This window comes from Aythya ferina (genome assembly GCF_964211825.1).
Source record: "Aythya ferina genome assembly, chromosome: 4".
Classification (NCBI taxonomy): domain Eukaryota; kingdom Metazoa; phylum Chordata; class Aves; order Anseriformes; family Anatidae; genus Aythya; species Aythya ferina.
Window position 1 is genome coordinate 33,582,747 of NC_140300.1, and position 26,416 is coordinate 33,609,162.

General features: G+C 38.4%; 1 protein-coding gene across 4 annotated transcripts in view; it reads right to left on the reverse strand.

Moving 5' to 3' along the window:
* Positions 1-91: 91 nt before the first annotated feature.
* Positions 92-26,416, reverse strand: part of TRPC3 (transient receptor potential cation channel subfamily C member 3) — a 40,656-nt gene continuing 14,331 nt past the window's right edge. For 3 of the 4 annotated variants that reach the window (XM_084518057.1, XM_084518059.1, XM_084518060.1), the window contains exons 3-12: positions 21,308-21,493; positions 14,496-14,660; positions 12,747-12,963; positions 10,804-11,037; positions 9,062-9,326; positions 7,255-7,450; positions 5,329-5,538; positions 3,110-3,193; positions 1,917-1,992; positions 92-431 (exon numbers count right to left, since the gene is read on the reverse strand). In XM_084518057.1, the coding sequence (XP_084374183.1) occupies positions 289-431; positions 1,917-1,992; positions 3,110-3,193; positions 5,329-5,538; positions 7,255-7,450; positions 9,062-9,326; positions 10,804-11,037; positions 12,747-12,963; positions 14,496-14,660; positions 21,308-21,493 (1,776 nt within the window). In that variant the 3' untranslated portion in view covers positions 92-288. Of the gene's footprint in view, positions 432-868; positions 905-1,916; positions 1,993-3,109; positions 3,194-5,328; positions 5,539-7,254; positions 7,451-9,061; positions 9,327-10,803; positions 11,038-12,746; positions 12,964-14,495; positions 14,661-21,307; positions 21,494-26,416 lie in introns of all 4 variants that reach the window. The other variant, XM_084518058.1, reaches the window with a different exon arrangement.

Sequence of the window (26,416 nt, forward strand, 5' to 3'; positions counted from 1 at the left end):
ATTCAGAAACCTGTTAAAATATCAGCAACTCATAAAATTACCTTCTTAATGCGTAAGTGCAAAAAAAAAAAAAAAGTTGGACAATTCTTGCTTTTAGATGATTAAAATTAAGACAGCAATCTTTTTATGGTGTGTTAATAAAACGTCCTAAGACTAAATTCCAGAGAAGCTGTACATAAAGTTATTGAGTGCTAAAAATCTACAATACATTTTTCAAGTATAAGATACTGAAATATTATTGCCAATAAATAGTTGTGCTGTAGTCGAAGCCACGGTTCGTTTGTTGAATCATTCACATCTCAACATGTTAGGATTTAGTTTCTCGCTGAGTTTATGTATTAGAATTGCTAACTCTTCTGTTGCTTGGGATTTATCCTCCAAGAGTTCGTAGCGAAGACTGGAGATATCTTGTTTGATTTCCTTTAATTCACCTGTAGTAGAAAAAGAACACAAAACCAAACACTTGTCAGCAAAGTCTGTTTAGTGTTCTTTAAATAATGTTAAGTCACATCAGTGCCGGCTTCACATTATTCCCTGCTCGTTGAAATGTCCATGGGAGCAGGTGGTGGGGTGGGGCAGAAGGCTTTACCTCTTCCCCATTCTCTGAGACATGTCCACCCCTAGAGAGCACCAAAGGTATTCTGATGCTCCAGTGAACTCCAGTGTTGTGCTCCACATGTATACAGAACTCCAAAGACTCAAAAAAAGCCCTTTACACAGGTTAATGCGTTAATCACAGCAACACTGCTGAACAGCTGGTAAATATTAGTACCCCCCTTTTAGAGAGAAAAGGCAAAGAGATTTTTTTTCTGAAGTGATATGCCAAGATCACACAGGGAAAGTGTGGCAGAGCTGGCGATAAACTCACAGCTTCTGGGTCTCTCTCCTCTTCCTTACCAATAGCCTTTGAATTAGAAAGAGTCAACCAATTTAAAATTGTTAGAATTTGACACAAGGACAAAAACAGCATTTAAATGGAAACAACAGTGGAGACCAGGCTAGTAACACCCTTCACATCATATATGCGTGCAATTGCCTGATCCATCTGTGCCAATAAAAGCTGTTCTTGTCCCACGTTGTTCGTCACTCCCACCAGTTGGACAGCACACACCTGCCAGCTGAGCAGCTTGGTAAGTGTTTCTGGTACACTGAAATCATCCCAGCTACCCAGACTAGAAGTGCTCATGCTAAGCAGGTGTGTTTTACTGGTGGCAGTCAGCTCCATGCTGCCTGCATTCTCATTATTTCACGTGGGGGCCTGCCCAGGCAAGGACAGGATGTGCCTTAGTCTCAGCTCAATGGGAGCATGCACCAGGGATGCTCCCGAGGCCCTGCAGTTCTGACACAGACACAAAGCTCAGATACATCATCTCTCAAAAGATCTCTGGCTGTACACTAAAAAAAGTGGCTACAATTCTCATTTTTTCCTCACCATACAGGTAAGTACACAGCTTTTTTTTTTTTTTTTTCTCTCAAAATGATGTGCAACAACAGATGAGTATTCCACACAGCTTATCAAAGATGGGAACACAAGTGGTTCATGGTCTGGTTACTTGTGTGTTCAGTTAAAAAAAAAATGGAGAGAAAGATATCCTGTAGCTCTGACAAGGACTGTGAAAGTGTGAATACTTTGTGAGTGATTCCTCACAAGTTTCCTCTGTGACTGCAGGTGTGTCATGTGTGTACCCCAGTTTTCTCCACCCCAATGGAGCCCATAATATTTCTCAGAAGTTCTACTTCTTCAGTTCTAATCGTCTATTTTTGTTGTCACAGGGGTAACTCCATTACTACCTATGTGAGTTCGGTGCCCCTGAAGTAGGCAAACTCGTTTTAACTGAAGCCTCCACGCACCACTGTAATACTTCCAAATAAGTACGACAAAAATTCTCTGGAATTTTGAAAATGCTGTTTCTTACCTTCATTTACTTCGTCATTTTCTCTGTCCACTTGTGCTTTCAGAACATAACGTTTGATCAGTCTTTTCATTATTTGCTGCCAGATTAAAACAGTTATATTATCAGGTTAAGCACACATATAGAAACTATTCACTTTTCCTTCTGAGGTTGTGAGAGAGGAAGGCAAGTGAAAGAACGACTAGGCCCAGATAAAGCAGTTGCTTCATATGTGGTTTTATTTTGGTGGCATGCAGATATTCACCATTACAAATAAGCACCTTTCTCATCCGGTTACCTCTTAAGTTACAAAATATCACAACTGTTGGGATGGAACAGGACAACAGGGAAAATATAGAATGTAATTTTGTTTCTTTCTATGCAGCTAACAGGTGGAAACCAGACAGTTTGGCTTTTTGTCACCAATTCGCTTTTTAAGAAATCATCAGATGCACTACCAGGCTACAAACTGACCACTCACGGTAGCATGGTATCTAAGCATACCTAATTTAGAATAGGTCTACTCTTCGTTTGGATTTGTCTGAAATAGTAATAAATAGCTATTTACCTTTTAAAAAGAAAAAAAAAATACAGTATGATAGTGCAACATCAGCCATGAAAACTGTATTTTTAATCTGCAACTGCCAGGATTCCTCATATTTACTAATACTCTTGTACTGTGCTACCAGAATTAATGTAACTTGCCTTACAGAGTTTGTACAGGTGGATTATGTACCTTCCACATGCTCATTAGGGGAACAAGAGCTTCTATTTACTCTTTTATTTCTGAACAGGAAAGAACACAGGAAGCTAACATCCAGCAGGCTCCTCTTAACAGACAGGAATATTCCCATCTGCAGAATTTCTGAATGTCACATCATGAGAAGAAATGAAGGTAAAGTAATGCTAACCTAGGCAGACCAATGCTTCCATAGCTCTTTCCCAGAAATCAGTTTCCAAAACTTGCTTCCTGAACTTTCAGAACTGGGATGTCAAAGAAAAATCTAAGTTTTGTCTGGGTCAGTTTCTTTAAATGTTTACAATAATCTGGCTTGAACAACGACAACCTTTTTTTTTTTTTTTTTTTTTTTTTTAGTAGTAGCCTGGGGTTTGTTGTCTACATAATGTTTTCTTCATCTCATGAAGGCAAAAAATCATTCTGCTAGTACCTTCGTACACTTCTATTACTCAACACAGCAACCAGTGGATGTACTTACCTGATAGCGTGTTGGCTGATTGAGAATGCTGTTAAAGCTGTGTGATTCAAAAACTCTGGAGTTCGACTGTGTGAAAAGGTTTAACTAGGAAACAATAAGGAAAAGTTAATATGCATGTTAGAATTAACATTTAGAAGTCAGCCCCTCTGAGCCCCCACCACTTTGGTATGTCTGATTTTATAAATTGAAAAAAAATGATTATTTTAGCCACCCTGTTCACAGCACAGCTCTAAAACAATTATGTTTACACAGCTGAGGAAATGAACTATGACTTGGAGGTCAGGATGAGTGACCATAGCAAGAAGAGAGAGTCTGGCTTTAACAGAGCTGTTGTGCTCTGTGTTTAACATCCGCACACTTGAGCATATATTTCACTGCAAATACATGCTCCAAACCCTTCCTGCTCAGTACAAAGTATTCTTCTAAAGCACAATTATCAGGAATAGTAATTCAGCTAGAAAACAGTCAGAGTTTAATTATTAACAGATTAGCAAATTCCACCACAAAGTCATCAGGTCCCAAATAATTCATTATTTTTTGTACCAGTGAGTGAGAAACAAGAAAAAAATCACTTCAGACAAGACGCTTTTGTGACTAAGGCCAAAGGTTTGTAACTACCAACTCAGGGACCTAATTCTTACTTCAGATGCACGGGTGAGAGTGAAGTAAAATCGTGTATCCATAGAAGAATGCCCTAATCGGTATCTGTCATTAGTTTTCTGTGTGACCAGTCATTCAATGACGGCTGACTTCTCTGGTGGGCTAGGGGAGCAAAGAGAAGTCCGCCTGCACCTACACAGTAAGTTGGATGCTTTCTGTGTCACGTATATTGTGCCTATAAAGCACACAGCCTGTCACTTAAGGTGGGCCACAAGTGGGGTGTTTCTACCTACTCCAGGCTGCCCGCTCTCCTGCGGGCAATCCATGGACTGGGCCAGGATTTATCTTTGTACACAGCGTAAAACTGTGCCAGTTCAGCCCGACTCAGGAGAGGCTGTGAGCTGCCTTCCCAGAGGAAGATTATTTGGTTTGTAGTTAACAGAACTAGCTCAACCTGACTTGTCTCAGCAGTGACTCAGACAGAGTTTTTGTTCTTTAGTGACTTACAGTTTAAGCTGCTGCTGTATGATATGGAAGTACTACTGAATGCTTTGTTATAATGGCATATCTTAAGGAATCAATTATTTTTGTTATTTTTAACACATCTTCTGAGCAGCGAGCACAGAGAAGGCTTTTGGAGCACTACAGAGTGACTAAGTAGTTAGTACCAAAGAAAAAGTGCTTTTGGCTAAACTGATTAAAATTGACACTTCAGAAAACATCTGTCTACTTTCACTGCCTACAGAAAACTGGAGAAAATATTTTCTTTATGGAAGATTCAGTAGCACCAACAGATCAAAACATCCAGGCTCTAGAAAAGATCTTTTCTAAAAGATAACTGGACTTGCCATTTCTGGTAATTTACAGTACACCAAATCAAAATGTATTTTCAAAAATATTGTTTTGAGTCCTTCTAACATACAGGACCTCTAGCCTAACTTATTAAAAGAAAAAAAAAAAAAAAAAAAAAAAAGAAAAAAGGCCAAATGAAATCTCCTTTACCTGAAAAATCAGAGAAATTATCCAATTCTCACAAGGGTGTTGCGACACTGCATTCATTAATGTTTGTAAAAATAACACTTAGATACCTAAATTCAGAATGTCATGGAAGTGCTAAAGATTATTGCCACCTAATTTGCCTCTTTCCTGTTGTCCTCTGTTGGGAACATAGCTTGTGGCAGCAGGAAGTACCTATCATACTCACAGCATTTTCCGTTTACCTGGTTTAGTGAAAGAAAAAGTTTCATCTCTTTTTTTTTTTTTTTTTTTTCCCCCCTTCCTGAACTAAAAATCTTTCCAGTGGAGGATGAAAGCATCTTTGTTCAATATTTAGGTCATTCCTTATGGGAATTAATTGCATCTTTGAAGAGTCAGTTATTTATGATTTAACCATGTTTTTCTAATCATTGGACCTTGTTGTCCTAGGAAAATTTATTGCCATTCTTTGCCTAGATGTACTGGTTCAAAACAATCTGAATTACAGACTTATAAATATAAATGCTACATTTATCACCGTACTATCATCAGAAATACAATTTACACACTGAAAGTTAAAGAAAAGTAAAATGCTGGAATGGAAATACATTCCTTCATGATAATGAAAAGATTTCAGTACCTACCCTAGATTTGGAATTGCCCATTCCCATTTCAATGTCCTTCTGTAGCCGTCTTCTCCTGCACTTAGAAAAGTTAATGATCCTCATGACGAAATAGAAAAAAGATTTGGGGCTTGGTACAAGACTAAATGGTGGAGGTAATGTTTTTCCATCATCAAAATATGATAACCAAAGTTTAGAACGAGCAAACTTCCACTCTACATCACTGTCATCCTGTATTAAGGAGGAAAAAAAGTATATACTTTTTAAAAAATGAAATGCAAAAAACTTCCTCCCAAATAAAACTTCTTTTAAATATCTACCCTTTCTGTTTTCATGTAAATTTTATTTGCTTGCTAATAAGAATCCCAATAGCTCTGCAAAAACGTAACCATTCTATCAAAACTTTTAAATAAATTTCAGCTGTCTCTTTATGTCAACATCTCATCGTCAGTACTTAGCTCAAGCATCTGAACAATTTAAACAAGTGTTATTTTTGCACGGAGTGAAAACTATCATATAAACTCCATGCTATTTAAAGTTAAACTTTTCTTGAATTAAATCTTTTTTTTTCTTTAAGTCGGTCACATGAACCTGGTACTCAAACAAGTGACGAAGTACCGGCTCCAAGGCAGACATTGCTTAAAGTGGTAGTACTCACAGAAAAAAAAATGACAAACCCGTTTTGTCCTGGTACATTCTTACTGAAGTATTGCAAGGCTCAACTTGGTCTACTACAAAGTTGAAAAGCTGGTTTAATATAACCAGCCTTCTCCAGCTGAATTCCCTGACATTCCCCAGAAGTCACTGAAAGTACTGGAAGTGTCATATTAATTTGTACACTAAGTCTGAGATTTTCTTCTTTTTTTTTCCTCCTGCTGATGCGTGTGCACACATGCATGAATGTAGTACTCTGAATAATATCAGGATTTATGGTCTGAAAAACTATAATTATACTTTTATTTTCATTTCAGCAACTTGGGTTTGATTTCTAAAAGCAAGTATCTTATCCAATTTGAATTTTCCCAGACTTTTAGTGGAGTTGTATGCCAAATACTCTACTTTAACTAATTACCTTTAAAAATTAAGATACTTTATCACCATACTGAAATTCAAATAAAACATCTCTCTTTTAATAAGCAATGCAGCCAAGAACTCAAATTCTGAAATTCAAATATTTGTTCAACCAAGTCATTTGGTAGACTTGGAGAAATACTGGTGCAGTGTTTCAGGGCATATGGGAAAGCTCAGCAAACCTACAATCAAATTTTGATATTGTATCTTAAGCAGAAAAAAAAATACATATTACAAGCAGAGCTTGTAAACACTGCAAACTGCGACTCAGTCGCAACAGCCGTGAAGATAAAACACCTGCATCAGACTCCAAGTACAGGCAGTTATATAAATGAAGTGTGCATGGTAGTGGTGTAAGGACTGTAGTGTCTAACTCCTGCACATTTAGCTAAAAAGGCTAAAGATTTGAACTGAAAACCAGATTTCCATAAAAGAACACAGCAAAATACATTTAATCCATATCCTAATGATCCATCAAAGATTGAAGCACACTACATAAAGAAAACATCCTGTAAGCATCCTAAGTGAACAGGGAATGAATTAGCCATGCCTAAAATGTTATGCCCAGTAGCTTTGTTTTCTACTTCACAGCAGTCTTCATTTGAACATTACTTTAGTTTTTAAGACTTCTGGATGGATGCCATCTCCTCAGACACAAACATTTGCCACAACTACTTGTTCAGGTCCTGCAAGGATTTGCAGCTTGGCCGGGTTGTTTGAGTCAGTCCAAAACCAGTGGTTTTTGTGATCACTTTTACTGAGGTTATCCCTTGATCATACTTTTGCATCATGCAAAAGATGCAATCACTAAAATAATACTTAATAATTCTGCCCTTTTTCAACATGAGAAGAGAACAATTTGAGAAAGATCCCTACCTCAATTTCTTGATAGGAACTGTTGATCATAGCAATCAGCATGTTGAGCAGAACTACCACCATCGTTACGTTGTATATGCCATAAAGAACGTAACCAATGTTCTCTATGAACTTATGATCGTATTTCAAGACAACAGAGGTTACTTCAGACAAGCCAAATATTGACCAAAATAAGGTTTTGAAACTTTCTTCCACTCTAAGGAAAAAAAAGACAACATTATTACTACTACACAAATAAATATAAACTGTGTTTACAGTAATTGATAAACAGTCTCAAGCAACTTGTCCATGAATCAGGTTTGTAGAGAACTGATCAAAATAACAAAGATGCAAGAAAATATTTTTCACAGTATGCTCAGTTACCTCACTGTGCTCCATCTATGCATCATAGATAATACAGGTGTGATAAAACATGCAAAAGAACAGGAATTAGAAAGCCATCATGTTTTCAGGTTTCAAGATATTCTCATTATTTTCCAGTCTAACTCTGCAGGGGGCAGACCTTCCCTGTCCTAACAAAGGTAAAAATGGGGCTAATGGGAAGAAAACCACTGTACTCCTTTTCAATAGTTTCTGATTAAACCATCCATTCGGAAGCGTGCACTCCAAAATGGGCAGCGCCAGGTTTAGCAACAAAAACAAGAATCCAAAGAGATCTCATAGGATTTGCTCAAGACTGCTGTTGAAATCAATGTAACATTGCTGCTGGCTGACTTCCACATCACTGGGACACAGCTATGTGAATAGGTATATTGTCTAATAAAATACCGTTGCTGTTTAAGCAATTAATATTAATGGTTTAATTTCTGGATGGTCCTGTGTGGAGCCAGACATTGGACTCAATGATCCCTGTGGGTCCCAACTCAGAATAGTCTAAGATTCTAAAAAGCATTCAAATATTATGCATATTAGACAACTGATATCAAATACTGTAAAAAAAAAAAAAGTGCAAAAATCATATTCACATTAAGGAAAAGTCATGGAATTAGCTATATGAAAATACAACCGTGTTCAAAGAAGTTGCGCTTCCTCCTGTATGAGCATGGGAAAAAGGGAAGAGTTTGGAATTTTATCATGCTGTGAAATTACCTCTGGTTTGCAGTGCCCTTAGTAGTTAACACTTCCAGCACCACTTTGTGTCACAAAGTAAAATAAATACGGAAACGGAAAAAATGAAAGCTTCAGAGAAAATCATGGCAAGCAAACCATCTCATTGCATGAAAACAGATATAACTGTCCTTCTGTACACACCTAACAATAAGAAGTTACCATGTAGATTGCAAATCTGATCCAAAAGAATCCAGTGCAGTTTATAGATTTGTTTCAGTACTGAAGTAAGGTAGAAATACACCATCTACATAACCAGTAAGCCCCTTTCTTGAAAAAAGAAAGTGTTATTTGGAGACCTACCACTGACACCTAGGCTGAATCTCTGTTTATCACCTAAGTCTGACAGAGCCCAGATAGAGATTACAATTACAGCAATTTCTTTAGGAAAACATCATTCAGGAGGAATCAATAATAGTTTGTTGCAGTCAGTTGTCTACAAGCCTGTATGATTATCACAATATACTAGTACAATTATTTTAGACTGCAGTGACAGTTTCCATTATTCAAGTACGAAAGAACTGTCCTTTTGTATTCTGCTTTCTAAGGTTTTGAGATATCTGATTTCCCACAAACCCCTGTTGTCTTCAGTTTAATTTTGACACAAGGAGGGAGCATACAGTATCTTAGACTTTGTTACCTTTGTAACAAACTCAAAATTTCATAGCTGCTTTTCATTTAAATATTATTGCATACTTACGTTGTAAAGGCTGGGTTTAGCTTAGCTCCAAGGTAGTAGGAATACAGTATGAACATCCCAATCATAAATGCAAGAAACACCATAATAAAAAGGACCATAAATTTGAAGATGTCTTTAACAGTCCTCCCAAGTGAAATCTGCAAGGGCCCAAAACTCTCATTTGCAGGCAGGATATACGCAATCCGAGAAAAGCTCAGAACGACAGCAATTGCATAAAGGCCTTCAGATATTATCTGAGGATCAGATGGGAGCCATTTATCTCTAGCTGGAAGATACAAAATACAGAGGTAAATACAAAGTGTTACTCCTTTATCACAATGTTTAGAAATAAATCTTGATAGGATTTGCTGTACATGTCTGAATTTAGTAAAGACAAATATTGGGAGAGTCTAGCACCTGCTACTCTCTTCCTATTTCCTGTAAGTAACACAGCATGAAAATAAACTAAATTACCTTTTACTAGAAGAAAAATTATACTTGAAAAAACACAACATTTTCTTCTACAGTTTGCACTTTAACCTGAACTATAATAAGAATAAACAAGCCTTATTGCTTTTCTTAGCATTATTGTTTTATTGATTATTCATATTAGGGGTTTTATTCATGAGAATTTAACGGTGTTGGCTGATGAACAATTTCACTCATGAACCACACCAAGCTTTTGCCATTGTTAATAATTTAGGATATAACCAAGGCCTCACTGAACTCACAGACAATACTGCCATTGAAAGTAGATTGCAGAGGGTGTAGGATCATGATTTTTGCAATATACACAGAAACAATAGTTGTATTGAATCATATATATAGATAGTTATATAGAATCCTAAGTTGCTTATTGCATGAATTACTGTGCCATCTTAACACAACACTGCTGACTGAAAGCCTTTGATATCAAAATACCACGTTTCTAAGTGTGTATTTACATAGATCCGAATTCAAATTGATTATATAGCAATTAAAGTAAACAACAAAACCAAATTTGCTATTGTAATATATCGAAGGAGCCATCAGGAGTAAATACAGCCTTTGCTGCTGCAGCAAAAAGAAATTCATCACATCTCTAATTTCTGCACTGCAATAACCAACTGTTTATTACTTCCATTCTATTTGAACAGATTACTGGGTCTCGCATCCTTCCTTTATCGTGAAATATTGAATTACAATATTGAAACAACTGAACCAAGCAAAAAAATCACATGAAAATTTTATCTGCTGTGCATTATGTTGAGAATAAAATAAAGCTTGCAAATACTTAAAATTAAGACAGTCAAATTTAACTCTGTATAAATAGTTACAACAAAAGACAGTTAAATAATGAAGTTACATTTGAACTTTTGTCCGTATGCACATTGTTTGCTTTGGTAAACATTTGCCAAAATTGGTAACATAACAACTGTTGTTTAAATAGTACAGAATGAAAGATGGGGAGATAGAAACAGTCACAGAATTGGAGGGGTTGGAAGGGACCTCGAGGGCCCAAAAAAAGCCAGGGGAGAGCGTAAACACAGTCCCCCACCCACCACAAGTTATGCAGTCGAGTTTCCCACATTTGGGGAAATCGCAGGGCTCAGCACACCTGGAGCGGGGGATGAGCCTCACCCTGGGAAAACCATCATGGTGTCTTCCCTACCAGGTACGCATGAACAATGCTATGAACACAAACACAAGCAAAAATTCCATTTAAGGCTTCAAATGCTAGTTTTTCTACTTTAACATCCATGTTGCAGAAAATTTAAACTCACCGTAAGTAAAATATTCTATTTCTGGAGGAAGTGTGACCTCAGAGAGGTCACTCTCCACAATGTAGTTGTCCACATATTGTTGTGCTTTTGTGGCCTGCAGGAATGCTAGAAGCCTCGCCGTGAAAGCTGCAATGAAAATGGACAGCATCCCAAAATCCAAAACATTCCATAACTGCAGAATATATTCCCTGGGTCCTTCCAGCCACAGCTCTTTGCATTCTGACCACATCATACCTGCAACAAGAAACGACAAAACACAGCAAAGTTGGCCACACCATTTCCATTTAAATTTCCTGCGTTCTCCCATTCCACGAAACCACACGGCACCAGCAGAACAAAAATTCACCTACTTGCAGCATCACAGGGTTGTCACACACTTGAGCAAGGCTGTCTCAACAGGACTGATCAAATGACAAGACATAAATAAATATGCAAGGATAAAGCTTGGCTGTCTCCATACAGGATAGTATAGAGCCACAACTTGGCAGTGGAAGTGCGATAGCCCAACAACATGACAACATGTTAGGCTTCTAAAGAAGAAAAAAGTTAAATGTGGAAAAAGAACCCCTCATTTCCTTAACATTTACATTCATAAAATGCTCATGAATCAGAAGGATTTTTTACTTATTTATTTTACACAGAGAAGCACAATAACCCAGCTACACAGATGCCAAAATATAAATGGCACAGTTTCAATACTGGTTCTCTTTACAGAATAAGATGCTTTCCAGCACAGAAAGTGGAATTCGGCTATAACTCAGCTTTCTTACTCAAACTCCTCCTCAGAAATTCGTTCATGTGGGATTAATCCAGGTCACAGCCTGATCAAGACTTTGAGATATAATTGTTGTCAATCAGGACCTTCTCTTACTTCAAAAAGGTTTGTTAGCAAGAACAAAATAAAAGAAAAATTTTCTCCTTGACTTCCTGGCCATGTAGTTCAGAGGGAGTACTGCTCTGCTTCAGGCTTGAGCCATGGATTCTCCAATCTCAATTGTAATTCTGCTGTCACCCCAACAACATGCACAGCAGCCACATGCTGGATTGGCTTGGGGCTGGTTGTCTCTCGAGTGTCCAAGAAATTTCTCACAGTGACCGAGTCCTAAAGACCACCACAATCTCAGTCCTTGCCTTCTGCCACACAGAGAGGCTGCTCTCCATCAGTCTGTAATAGGATTACCAGCAGGCAGCATACCAGGTATACTAATCTCCATATCCTAACAGAGTTTGACATTAAGCAGTGCTTAAGCCAGGAGATACAGATGATTCAAAAGGCAGAGTGAGGAACTTGCAGCAGCCAAAGCAGAACTCCTTTTCTCTTCTGCAGCCTCTAAAAGCTGAGAATGCTACATTATCAAGTAGCTGTTTTCCTACAGAAAGCACCTAACTGATGAAAAGCTAGAAAATGGCACTTCCTGCCATACATAGCTTCAATCAGGCCAACAGCTGATTAGCTTTTGTGAAAAATATTGAATAATGAGAACTGACTCATTAGTCCCCTGACACGGGTGGAATCAGTGATTTCTCCAAACCCCACCTAAGCAGCAAAGCCACACAGGCACTGCTGTACCAGCTCATTAACACCGAGGTCACCTTCTCGCACACGGAGCAGCACAGCATGCTTGCCGATCCTACTTAAGGAAACCCAAGTAAAATTTCTGTGGTGTTCTCTTCAGCAAGCCTGTGTTCCTGTTACGAAAGCCAGAATTACTGAACTGCAGCAGTCACTGCCGATCAGCAAACAAGTATTAACCCCATGCTACGAGAGGGGGCAGCACAGAGAAGCTTTCACCAGTTCCAGTGTGCCGTTATCTGCCCTGAGGGCTTAATTTTAACTGTGCTGCAGCTAGAGCCAAGGTTCGGGACCTGGGCTTCTCTCCTTTCTTTTAGGATTTCTACCTTCAGGCAGACAGTGACAGAGATGGAAGGGGCATTATACTTACCAAGTACCCACACCATGATCAGCATTTCTGTCCAGGTGAACTGAGTTGTCTTCACCCTAAAGATCTGCTTAGGGTAATCAGTGACGGTGACATTCGGCAGCGTTGTTATGCCTTCAAATCTGTCTGAAGCATTGAACACCAGCAGGCCTAGGAAAATAATGAAGGATGCTGCATGTGCCACAAATTTCATAAACGGGCTTCGAAGAATTCTTCCAAGCTGCAAAGGCAGAATGAAAGCAGTCACATTTTTTTCCAAAGAAACCAACTCTTCTGTCAAGTATTTCAGAAGCATTTATGGCACTCAGTGCTCAGAACAGTCTGACACTTTGTTTTTACAGGATACTCCTCCAAGTGCCCTCAACTGTGGTGCTTTACCATTTCAGACAAAACTCTCTCAAAGGCAGTCTCGTGGATTATATTGTCCTGTTAGTGTGTGTTTATGTTATTTCATAAACTCTAAATGGCAATATTTATGGGGAAACACTCCAAGGAGTTACAAGTGTACACTGGCACTCACAGAAAAAGTTTTATCTAATGCCCACAGATGCCAATGGGGGGCTGGAGCAAGCCTATGGCAAATAAATAAAAGCCCCAAGTAGCAACTAACAACAAGAAAGTTGTATTAGCTTGCCTGTGACTATAACCTAACTCTAGGAAAAAAAAAAATCAGACTCATCTTCTCATCTCTGGCTACTGTTTTCTATCCACAGAACGTTTTTCAGAGCAGAAGGTCCCAAACAAATAATCTGCAAATGTCTACTAAAACCAATGACTATTCCATCACAGTGGACTAAGAAAGAATCAGAGATACTACTTCCAGATAAATTCAGCTAATTCATTTCAACATCTGCACCTGCTAGGACAGAATAGACACAACACAGGCAGCCCTTCTGTAGCTCAGGAGAGGAGCAGCTGACTCCTGAAGACAATGCTGGGAAGAGCAATGGGCCTGTTGCTGTTACTCGCTGTACAAAAAAGAAGAGCCTGTGATTGCATCTGTACTAGCCTCATCCTGCAAGCCAGCGTCAAAAGCGCCAAGTCCATCCCTCGGAGGGCATTGTATAAGAAACAAAATGAGTTCAGCAGGTGGGGAACTGTAAGTAGCTTTCTTATTTCAAGGAATGGCTTTCAGAAACTGGGGTCAGCTACTATGCACTAAGCAGACCAGCACACGCTAAACAGCATTTACTACCTGTGCAAACAATCCCAGGTTCCTTTCCTGCCGATGACCTTTAGAAAGCATTTTGAAATTACAATATCAAATAACCCGTCTGGAGGTACACTGCATTTGTTTGACATGAGAACTATGAAAAATGTCAGGTGTTTCTGGTACTGAGAATTCAAGCTCAAGGACAAATGTTGCTTTTCCACATTAGATGCTACCAAAAAAAAAGTATTAATATGTTTCTGTGACATGGAGCTGTGAGGAATATCTTCACTAAAGATAAGCACAGAAAATATTTCAGATAACAATCAGAACAACAACTGTGTTATTTCATACACGTTTATCTTAAAAGTAAACAAATATTTAACCCAGAGAAAACACCAGGTTCCCTTGAAAAACGCAAGAGATGAGCAAACTTCCTTTTTGAAGTGAAATGCATTTCTTAGCTGTCAACTACAAATATCATTAATAAGCTAAAAATTGGAAACAACAGAATTAGAGGCACATCATTACATTTTGAATGCCAGAAACTTAAAAACAGCACTCAGAATAGTATAGGATACACAATTTATAAGAGTCAGTACCCTGCTACATGGCGCAATCCAATAACCAATGGCTAGAAAAGGAAGGCCCAACGCCACAACCAGCACAACCAGACACTTGATAGCTATGGTCTGCTCCCGCAGTCCCGAGAGGTTTTCATACCAGATAGTCAGTAGTTGTTGCTGACAGTTTGGATGGGCCACAAACTGCAGAAAAAAAAAAAGAAAGAAAACCAAGACACATTAAATTTTATAGGATGAGTTATATGACTGCTACGTACAGGGTCAGTAAACCTTAAAAATCTGATGTTAATTCTGACCTTTAGAACCATGCCTCTTTTCTTTCCTTTAAAATAATGGTTAACAAGTAAAAACGAAACTGCTGAGCTCATTAAAAGAAGCATTTTGAGGACAGAGTCACACACGTGGACAGTGAGGGAAGTCTTTTACACATCATTAGAATAACTTTGCATACCCATCTGGATAGAGTCAGAGTTGAGCCTTGGTGCTAACTTCCAACAATTTCTCAGCAAATTCAGCTGATCCAAGGCACATGCAGAGTCTGATGGGAGCCCTGACCTTTTGGGGAACCCAGAATTCACCTTGAGCCTCTCCCTTTCTGCACATCCACTTCCTTAAACATCACTGCCCTGGGATTTGGTTCTTCTGCAAAGGCTCCAAATACCTCCCACCTATACATTTTAAGTCTAAAACTTACTAGGCAAGAAATAAGTGAAGCAAAACTATGGCACAGAATTTTAAACCTCAACAAAGGCACAGAGATGGATAATGAAAGGGTTTCTTCTCTTATCTGCATCAATGGTGCTAGGTACCGCTTCTACTTGGATGCACCTGGGATTAAAAATACAATAAGAAGCCAGGTCCTACAAAGACATTTTGGTGTGTTATGGAAAATAACACTTACTATTCAGTGACACAAGGAAATTCTGGTTTGTTAGTCAGATGAAAAGGCGCTCCTATGGCTTTAATGATGCTCTAAGTATGCTAATAGATTGCATTTTGCAATAGATCCCATGGTTTTGTATTTTATCTATTTTAAATTCATACCTTTGATACCTCAGCTATAAAATACGAAATACTCAAATTTCACATTTTTGAAAAATAACTGTTCCTTTATACTACTTTAATACTTTATAGCATCCTGAGTGTATACAATCTATAGCAAGCATCAAACAGAATTGGGGAAAACACAAGAGTCCATCTGTACAAATATTTGAATAAATATAGTTTCTGATATAAAGACCTAACGCTGATATTTTCAAATCCGCACACTTAATTTTGAGAGAATATTTAAGCATTTAAACAAAATATCCTGATTGTAGCAGTCAAAGCATGCACAGCTACCACTTGTACTCAAACATGGACATGTGAAAGACAACTGTCAAATATGTGCTTCCTCTGTTCTGACCTGACTCTGATGTCCACTGATTTCAATGATAAAATTTCAACTGACTTCAACCAAGCAGGGCCAAGACATCATCAAGCACTTTTGTAACCATGTGCTTTAAGACAAAACAAAACAAGCAGCCCCTCTCCCCCCAAAAAAAAAGAAGAAAAGAAAAACACATAAATAAGCCAGACAAACATTAAGACCATTAAGACAAAGAAATTGGGCATTCAAGTGAATTTAACAGGATCTACTCAAGAAAAGAAAGAGATAAGCAGAAAAATGCACCTGAGATTTACGTTCAGCTTCTTCTCAAGACAGTTATTATAAAACAAACTGGCTTTCCTGAGCCTTTTATACTGTTTCACTAAACAAGTTTCATTAGTCCCTACTTTCCACAGATTCCTCCCTAAGTGTCCAAAAATTGAAAGCAAGCACCGAGACATTTAGATATTAAAATGGCAAATATTACGGATCTAGTACTCACATAAACAGAACAAAAAACCAACCATGCAACTTCCAGCTTTCTCCCATGCAGTGTCAGGAAGACTTCAGCACGGATGTATTTATTGAAGCAATTATGGAATGATAAAAAAAAAAAAAAAGCCGTGGCCACCTACTGCACTTGTTTTGATATACTTAAAGCTTAATTTTACTGAGAACACTCATGGTTAAGTTGATTGATGAACACGTGTTGCCCCGTTTTTAAAGCACTGTTGCAATTCATTAGGATTAAGCAATCTGATACTTGCGAAGAAAAGACCATACAGTCCCACATCGTACAACCAAGAGTGTGCAGAAGAAGTGGAAGGAGTTGGAGGGAACAGTGCTATGGCTGCCTGCACTCCTGTTATATTTATATTTCTGGTAAAGTCCACTTCTGAAGTATTACTGCACTCATTGTTATCAGTATTACTGTAATTATGCCATGTCCCATGAGACTGCCACCTTAGAAAAGCATGTGGGACACTGGTTAAGCACAAGGGTAAAAAGCCTACTTACCACAGCCCATTGAAGAAATCAGGTATCTACTTGGCAAACTGGTTACTAGTAAATTGGACTAAAGAATGCTAGTTGGTATCACAAAAAGGATTTGAAAGGATTTGATTTATAATTCTGATAACCCCATGTTGGATTAACAATGAGATTTGACACAAGTTACTTATAGTTAAAAAACACTGTAAACATTGTATATCAATTTTATCAGGCTTTGTACTCTGTTGAGATCATAATGTACTATATATGCCCTTGTTTGCCAGGTCTTTTCTGCAAAACTCCATTCATATTCCAAACCTCATTAATAAGTGCATACAGTAGTGCAGACTTCTTCAAAAAATAAAATTAACTCATTGGCAATGAGAACAGGGAACCTTAAATCTCTCAGGAGGAAAAAATTGAGGCTGTTGCACGTACTTGAAACAGGGAAGTAATTTTCATATTTTAATCTATTTTTCTTTAAAACAGAAGTCCCTAAGTGTTTTGGTGCATGATTTGGTAGCCAATTCGATCACACATTCACACAGTTTGTTCCTATAAATGCATGGCCAACAAAAAACAAACAAAGAAAAAAGAGATTTTAAAAGTCCTTCAGAAACTGATGTCAACTTGAATTTTATATTTATTCTCTTTAATAGGCTGTCACCTTTGAAGCTTACGTACCACAGAAGCTTCTAACCTGGCCAGAAGAAAAAAAAAGAGACTTTTTTGGCTGTTTGTGCAAAGCACACATTCTGACATACTCTCATCTCCTCTTTGGGAGCATACGTTTCCTTTTCAACTCAGGTCATCAAAGGACAAATACCTCAGCAGATTAACTGTGGGCAAAGACAGAAAAAATAAATAATAATTTCAAATTACAAAGACATGTTTAAAAAGCAGACTTAAAACTGTAGGGAAGAGGAGAGAAAAGAAACACCCACGTTATTCCTCCTGTTACCAGAGGAAATGGGAAAAAGCAGCAAAGGAGTTTAAGGGAGCTTGCCGAAGGCTATGAACCAGCCTGAGGGCCCTCTTACATCTACCCAGAGCTGCGTGCTAGTTTATTTCTCATGATCTGTCAACATTCTCATCTGATGCCAAGAGGAGATCTGCCTGGGCTATAATTTTCCCCAGAAAAGGGAGAAGTTAACGACTAAGATGCCAATGGTTACAGCGAGTTCTGCTTTGGCAGTAAATCTAAGGGTTCTTTAAACATCTTAGCAATGTATTTAACTGCTGGTAATTGCAAAAGCACGCACCACTTCCAATTCCTCATAGCAACTCGTGTCACTTGTCCCATCCATAATAGCTCAGCAATTCATCCTTCTGTCTCTGTTAAAGTATTTGATTTTTATATATTTATTTTGAAAGCAACTGCAACCTGTTTTTTTTTTCCCCTGCATATCCACCTGCCCCCCTGCTTCATCTCCTCACAGCACAGTAGTTCACGTCACCTTTTACCTAGCAGCCATATCATGCTGAGACCTTCTTCCTTCTGCATCTCTTCTCTCATCCTACTTCTCATGCAGTCTCTTATTTTTTATTATATATGCTGATTTTACTTAATTATTACATTTGTCTAATATATTATGACCCAATCCAAACCCCAGTGTACAATGAAGACGCATGAGGCCCGTATCAGGTCACTAAGGAATTCCCAAATTTAACTTATCTGCTTTCATTTTATCTGCATGTAACTGACTAACATTTTAGACACATTCTGTTTTATGACCATGAACCGAATGATTAGCATGTAAATATTTTTTTCTGTATGACTAAAGGTGATTAGAATGTTATTTATTCCTAACAGCCTTATGACTGAATTGGGACCTAGCAGGAGAAGATCCTCACATACTCCGATACACAAGCACATAACACAGATTTCCCGATTTTCATTCCTATCAAGGAGAAACTTCAGTGTTTGAAAATTAAACATTGTAATTTTACTCAAACTTTATTGATTTCACTTGGAAATATCATTCCCATGAAGAATGTGGCTCAGTGTCAGCAAGTTCTCTGAAATTGTGTTGGCAGTCTACAGACAAAGTTAAGATACAACACTAAAAACAATACTGCAGCAACAATTCAGCACAGAGCACAGTACTTGGAACCAATTTTCTTGGCTTCTGATTCCCTTAGATGTTCACTGTTGGGGTTGCAGTTCCAGCCTGAACCCTAACACCAAAAATCACAGCCTGTTTACAGGATGGGCTTCTATTAGTGCAATGCTTAGGGTATTAAGTGCAAGAATTTCATTACTAACAGAATTAAAATCTGCATTTCCCAGCAGTGAACATTTGAGAGCATTTGCTCACTTGTCATATGCTGTTCCCCGTCTCTCCTCCCCCCGCAGAGGACACGCTGCTCATTAACCCTTCCATGAACTGCAGCTCCGTTTGGCTGCATTAGCAGTCCTGCAATGGTGAAGTGACTTTAGTGTTCCTGACCCAGAAGCAGGGCTAGAAATACTGCAACCTAAGAAACCTTGCCTGCTTCCTAGAGTTTCAGGATTCAAAGTACCCCTCGTGGAGTTCCCACATCTGAATCTGTTCTGAGGTCAGAGCATTGCAATGACCTGCCACAGCTGTAAGGGAGTCAACCCAGCATCAAAGGCCCACCGCAGCAGAGAAATGTCCTGGCTTGATTTTTGCCACTCCCTCTCTAACAGCCACTTAGAGACAACAGCACGTGTATGAATATGGTAACAGCTCTGCACTATCTGTTTATGTCTTCCCACCACCATCATTAGTCTTGTAGAGTCGGAACTGTATTTGTCAGGAACTGGAGCCAAAACCCTGAGTTCCTCTGCAAGTAACTAATCTCTTGCAGGAGACGAGAACAAGTTTGCTACATGGAACTGTCTTTTTTGCACTATGTAGATCTCCGCTATTCTTAACAGACCTGGGTGGCCCTTTGCTCAGCAATGAATTTAATCAGCAACAATGAACTCTTAGAAGAGACCCACAGTCTTCAGCAAGAAAGTGAAGATGTGAATCTCAGAAAAGGTTTGGTACACACTGAAATACAAAACAAAGAATCATTATTTAAAATACAGAACAAAGAAACATTATTTAGACATGATAACTTAAATGCTTATGTGGTTTTATTTTTCCCTGTTCCACTCTTAATTAATCTAATACCTTATGTATGTTAATTTGAGTTTTGGCAATTAATATGCATTTATCAGCTGTAGACCAATTCTATACCAGAAACAAGGATTTATTGTTTGGAATCTGTCTACAACTTGTTTCCATATTTTGGGGACATGAAAACACCACCATATCCCACTTGATCTAGCAGGTTGCTTACAATTCATTTTATATGTCAGATGGGCTCAACGGGTGGCCACATAATACAGTGTTTTTTATTCTGAAAGACACAAGACTTCTTGCAGAGATTATGAAAGTATAATGGCTGCTAAGAATGGAAATGATAGTAACTATGTAAATAGGTAGCTGTAAATAATATACATAGATATTGTATTTCTTGAGTCTTCTCACAGTAGGACACTGTATTAACTATTTTCTGTGCTAGTGCTGTGAGGTCTTGAAGATAATGAGACCGCTACAACAAATGGATACGCATCCTATCAAATGTGTGCGACTGAACTCCATCTTCCTTTACGTAACACTCATTCATAAAATTTTAATGAACTCACATTCCTTAAAAATGCTGACAAATACTGGTGCATAAGTGACAAACTGAAAGTGATGAATTAACCACACATATTCCCTAATTTTCAGGACTGATTTTTATTTTTTTTTTTAAAAAGAAATACACAAAGTAAATCGTTCAAGATTTCTCACCGTAATACCACTTCTTGAAATCCACACAGTTGTTTATGAGCTCTTTGATTTACTGTCATATTTTAAATGAAAGAAAAAAAATATTTCTTGGCAACTTAAATCTTCTCTTTTCCATTTTCAAAGTAGTAAAAGGAAATCCTTTCTTTCCAAAAATACCTATGTGTTCACAGAACACTAGTAGAAAGCTGTCAGACTTTCAGAAATTTACTTTCCAGAATTTACTTGCCCTATTTAAAGCAGAAAGCAAAGTAACAAGAAGCAATAATGAACATTCCTGGTCTTTTCTTTGGTTGAAACCAATTCCTTTATAACAACAGCCTTCTCTTTTGAGTAGATATTATCACAGACTGGCAGGAAGATACATCTTTACTTTTACTAAGTGAAAATCTGTCTCTGTGTTTGTTTTTTTTTAATCACTAGAAGAATCTGATCAACTGTGCATAACCTTGCTAACACAGCTGATTTATGTCATTAAAATCTCCTGCCAATTCTCAGCTGTGCAAAATGGATTAAAATTCCTTCACTGTAGCCTCCTTCTGCCTTGTGAAAATCTTGATTACACGCACTATGGCTGCCTCTAATGCAACAGAGCATCAGTTCGTAACACGTGTGGGCCAGTGAGATGACATGGTGTTCCTATTATGTTGTCTAAAAGCACTTACCTTTTTGACTTCATACTTGATGGCCAGTTTCACACGGCTCAGTGACGCTCTGTGTCTCTGCGTTTCAACTGGCTCTGAATTCAAATCCCCATTCAGAATGGCCTCCACTTCTTCCGAGTCTCGGCAAAGATCAAGAACACCAACCACAAAATCCTTGCATTGCATAGACAGCTTGCGATAGTCATTCTGAAACAGAAGGGTTAGAGAAAACAGCCCATGAGGAACAGCCTTGAGTCAACAGCAAAGAAAAAAAAATGCACCTTTGTGCTGCTTCCCTATAAGCAAAATTTGTGGTTACTTTTCAAAAACTGAAGCTAACAGTTTAACATGCAAATTCAAGTCTTTATTTGCACTTTTTTTTTTTTATGCTTGTAGGTCTTCCACCACCACTGTGACATTAGGTTTAAGCCCTTATCTGATATCTAGCTCAGCAGAAACTTCAGTCTTCACGTGTATCTGTGACCTCTCAGCCAGATTTCCATGACTTCATGTGATGCAGCGTCCGAACTCCTCACAAAAAGCTATAGCTGTAGGAGGAAACTTGACTGTACCTGTTTTATCCTGTTATATCAAAGGTTTTAGAATCCAGCTCAAAGTAGCATAGCCTTCTTTTTTGATTACTCCACAGCTTTTCTTCATTCTTTTTTCCCCCCATCAGAATGCTATTCTGAGTTCTCTGTCTCTTTGTTTTTCCTGTGTTCACTGTTCATCAGTGAACTGTTCATTTGCAATCACTACCTTTTTTAAATTACTTTTAGAGACACTGATTTTTCCTTTGTGGCTCCAATTTTTCTGAAAATACTTCATTAACGCTTCTGTCTTCATCATGTGAAAAAAATCTATTTTTCTTCCCCCCAAAACCTAACTTTTCTTTCCTTTGTCTAAGTACGTTGCTTGTGCTGCTAAGTTTTATTAAATTTTTAACTTAGCATTTATAAAACATGATAGAGGAACTAACATGCTCTCACTAGCATCAAATTATTTTGGGAAAAGAAGCTGCATAGGGTAATTGCAGGAATCAGCTAACAAACCCATAAGTCAGATTCAGATACAAATCAAAATGAAACATTACTGGATACAGAAAAATACTACCAGGAATTGTCATATTATGGAAGACTGACGTCCCAGATACAGATTTGGAAACAAGCAGTCCTAATCATAGACCCAAACAGGACCCAGTTGTTTTCTTTGGTCATAGATGAGCTTGAACAACTTTGAACCAACACAGCTATTTCAGTTCAATTTTTAGTAATCAAGGAGAATAGCAGAGAAGAACCAATTATAAAAATACCAGGGTTCAGGATTAAATTCAGCAAAAGGATAAGCAAGCATCCAAGATTTAGGACCTCAAAAAGGCAAAGTCTGGTAAGAAATCAAGTCAAGGGAGTTTCACATACTTTTAAGCATGGAGGTCTGAGGGTAGAAAAGGCTTTCAAGTAAAAGATGTGAAAATTATTAGTCATCAAATCCTACATAGCTAAAGGCCTTGCAGAGGAGGGCTCCGCAACTGTTGGCCTCAATAGCAATCATCATAGAAGCCAAGTACTACAAAGATAAACTCTTAAGAGCCAGGCTTGTGAAGGATATTAAGTAAAGCACACACAGGTTCTTTATCATATTAGCAAGACAACATAGAAAGAAAATGAGTATTTTTGCCAAGACAGAGCAGAGATTAAAGATAACCATAGTAGGTGCAAAAACAGTACCTTGCCTTCAAGTTTACTTAATTCCTGTGTTCTTAGCATTGTTTATATGAAGTTGCTTTCAAAACGTAATTTCTATGCATCAGTGATTGAAAACTTCCCCTTTAATTTCCCATTTCAAACAGGAGTTGCTTCCACATTTTCACTACAGCTAAAAAAGGCATTTACTGAAATAGTTCAGGACAAAAAAGTAAAAATAATCAGATGCAGCATGTTAGCCAAACAGGAATAAGGTTGGTAATCCACTTTCCTTTAGCACTATAAAGTAGCTGTAAAACCACTACTCACGGCACATGAGAAGATGGAGGAAGTTCACTGACTTCAGCAGCAGTACTATATAAAAAGAAACCAAAAAGCTGAAAGAAGCTATGTTCTTTCTCACCTGAATTTGCAGGCACTTGTAAATTTACCAGAGAAAAAGAGCTCTCTGTTTTAGTGTTGTTATTTATCCTATGCTCAAAGGTGACATCTCTTTAAAGTTTAATAAAGTTTAGTTTGGATGGTTTTGTATTATTCAAGTGCTTTATGATGCATCACTAATTTTGTCCTTGGATGAATGAATATGTGCTGTCTATTTGTGGGCTGCATCTTCATCCCATCTTAAAATATTTTTTCCTCATTTCTTTGCTAACTGTGAAGAAACAGGAGAAGTAGTTACTCCTGATACAGGTTCACTGTTTTCTTTACCATTTAATTATCCTCTGTTTCCTTAAAAGAGCACAGAAACATTGTGCAAGAAATTATATTGCCAAGAAGTAACTTTTCAACAAATTCCAATATAAAGTTTTATTTCCCTGCATGTAAGTTGTCACCAAATCTCGTACACGCACAGGTACACAAGTATACCTGGCATCACTTTCATAAAATGTGAACATCAAAGTAAATTTCTGCTACAGTCACACACCCTTTGAGCAACTGCTCAGTGAACAGTTTTCTCAATCAGTACGACCTAAACAGGCAGAATATATTTGTACCGGTAGCTACAAGTGTGAATTATTGCCTGCAAACAGCAAAGCACTGCAAAATCACGCTACTACGGTAAGAAGGGAAATGAATTGTGACGGCAGTAGCATCACATGCAGGCTGCTATCTCAACAGACCACAGGATGTTTCTTTTCACCATTCTCTCTCACAAACAGGGACTCATTTCCACGTGCACATCAGGCCTCCTGACTCATCTTGGCAGAGGGTGCAAAGCTTCTTCCCTCGCAGCTCAGGCTCTGCTATCTGGCACTCCAGAAAATATACCTACCTGCTCCGTGAACAGCCCTGCTGCTTGCTGGAGGCCAGGCTGCTTTGCACAGACTGTTTGCCTACTATACAAGTTACCTGCATTTCAACTGGAAAAAATAACAGTGCCAGTGATTCCTGATAGGTGGATAGATTGCTTGCTTGTAAAAGCTATGTTTTTGCTAGGCAAGGTGAGATGTACAATGGATTAAGCCTAATTCTGTGAATTTAATTATTAAATATAGGCTATAATATTTACAGATGCTGTTATGAGAACTGAAAACCAGTCTGTGCATTGTTAGCATCTGACTGAGGCTTTGAACCTTACAGTAGGAATACTTGCCAGCTTTCCCTCTCCAGGTCCTTACTTAGTTATTAGTAAAATCAAGTTTCTCTCAGGATATTTGATTGCTTCATAGAATTAAACAGCCAAATGTTATCCACATTATAATCACAGGACCCAATTCTCAAGCAATCTTCTGCCTCTGGGGTGTTGCATGAATAGCAGAAAGCAGAATCTGTGGCCTCAGTCATCCACACACACCTTTGCTTTCTCCTGAGAAGACAATGAGCGTGAACAAAGTCACCAGATCACTCGGCCCTTCCTTGTCCTTAATGATGCCAGCAGAACTCCTTTTCTGAAGCACCCAAGCCCGTGTTTGAAAAGCCCTACTATATGCTGCACAAGTTGGCAGTTCCTTAAAGTGGAGCTACTCTTCGGGGGAATGCCAAACCAGGAGTAATGCACTAACAGAGCTGCTTATACAGCGGGGCTCTTTGCCTGTTTTTCGTGATAATAAGGGGACTCTGCTTCCCTGATCAACAAAATGCTTCTTCAACGAAGTCACAGCCTCCTGACTCAGCTGGTTTTGCTAGCTTTATCATCTTAAATGATCTCTCTCCAAGAAATTAATGGCTATGCGGACATTTTTTTAACATCAAAAATAGCAGCCTGTATTCCACATCTTGCAGATACCGTAGCTGACACTGGTGGATAATGGCCAACTGCTCACGAGTGGAGCTGCAGAGCCGTGCCTCACTGCCAGTTCATCACGTACCACTTGTTGGACCTCAGCCCGTCCACCTCTGCGTACTCTGTTCTCCTTAACAATATTAAAGATCACCTCATGAGTTCCTGCAGAATTTTGTGCAAAGAAATTAACAACATGTGCAAAGAATCAATCAAATGAATACAAACCTTAAGCGGATTTCATCCATAAGATTTTAAACTGTTCTAAAGAAAATGTAATAAGTAACTTCATGTAGTGAAGTACGTATCTGTTTCCTATTATCCAAAAGGCACATTGCTGCGAGCAGCACAGTTCACGACTATTTCAAACACAGCATATACAATTATTCACACATGCATGTTTACCATGAAGTATTAAATGGCCCTTTTGAGATCAACTACTTCGCTAGCCAGTTTGCATATATAACTGTAGGAACTGTATATGCAAATCAAGGACATAATTGCACTAATGATTATGGACCTGAGCCCTGTCATTTGAAAGTTGGACCTAAACATAGCTTAAGCTTGAACAGTCTTTGTTAGTTCAGCTGAGATAACACTATGTAAATTGACTTGGAACAGAGACAAGTGCCGCTTTTAGATGCACGTCCACATCTTCCGCTGGCTTCAGAGGGAGCAGAACTAGGAACGTGGATTTATCCCATTCATAGGATATATAAAGAGCTAGGACCTTTGTGATACTTGCTCTGGTCAGCTGAATTTGGATGTGTCATCAGCAAGCGCAATTCTCACTGACAGAACTGAGCTGGCCTCCACGGGACTGCATTTCGCTGAGAGCTGCTACATGCACACCATCACGTGGCTTCTCAGTCACCTTGCCCTGTGTCTCTCTGGTCACTCCAAAGAAAAGCTCCATCAGCTGCTCTGACTGCTAGAAATCCTCCCATCACCGTGCAGTAACATTTTTCAAAGGTCTCAAGGAAGAGGGCAAATACCAGTTAACTTCAGGAATCCAGAGCAGTGCAGCGGCCAGGGTCTGCTAAATGTAGAACAAGGAAACAAAAAACTAGAATATTTGTATCACGCAGCATTTTATGGTGCTGCTGGGATTCAAAAACCTAATTCTCCAACCATTATAATGAACACCTGCTTACAGGAAGACAAGATCTAGCTCCAGACTGAGCCTTTCTAGCCAGTCTCTCAAGT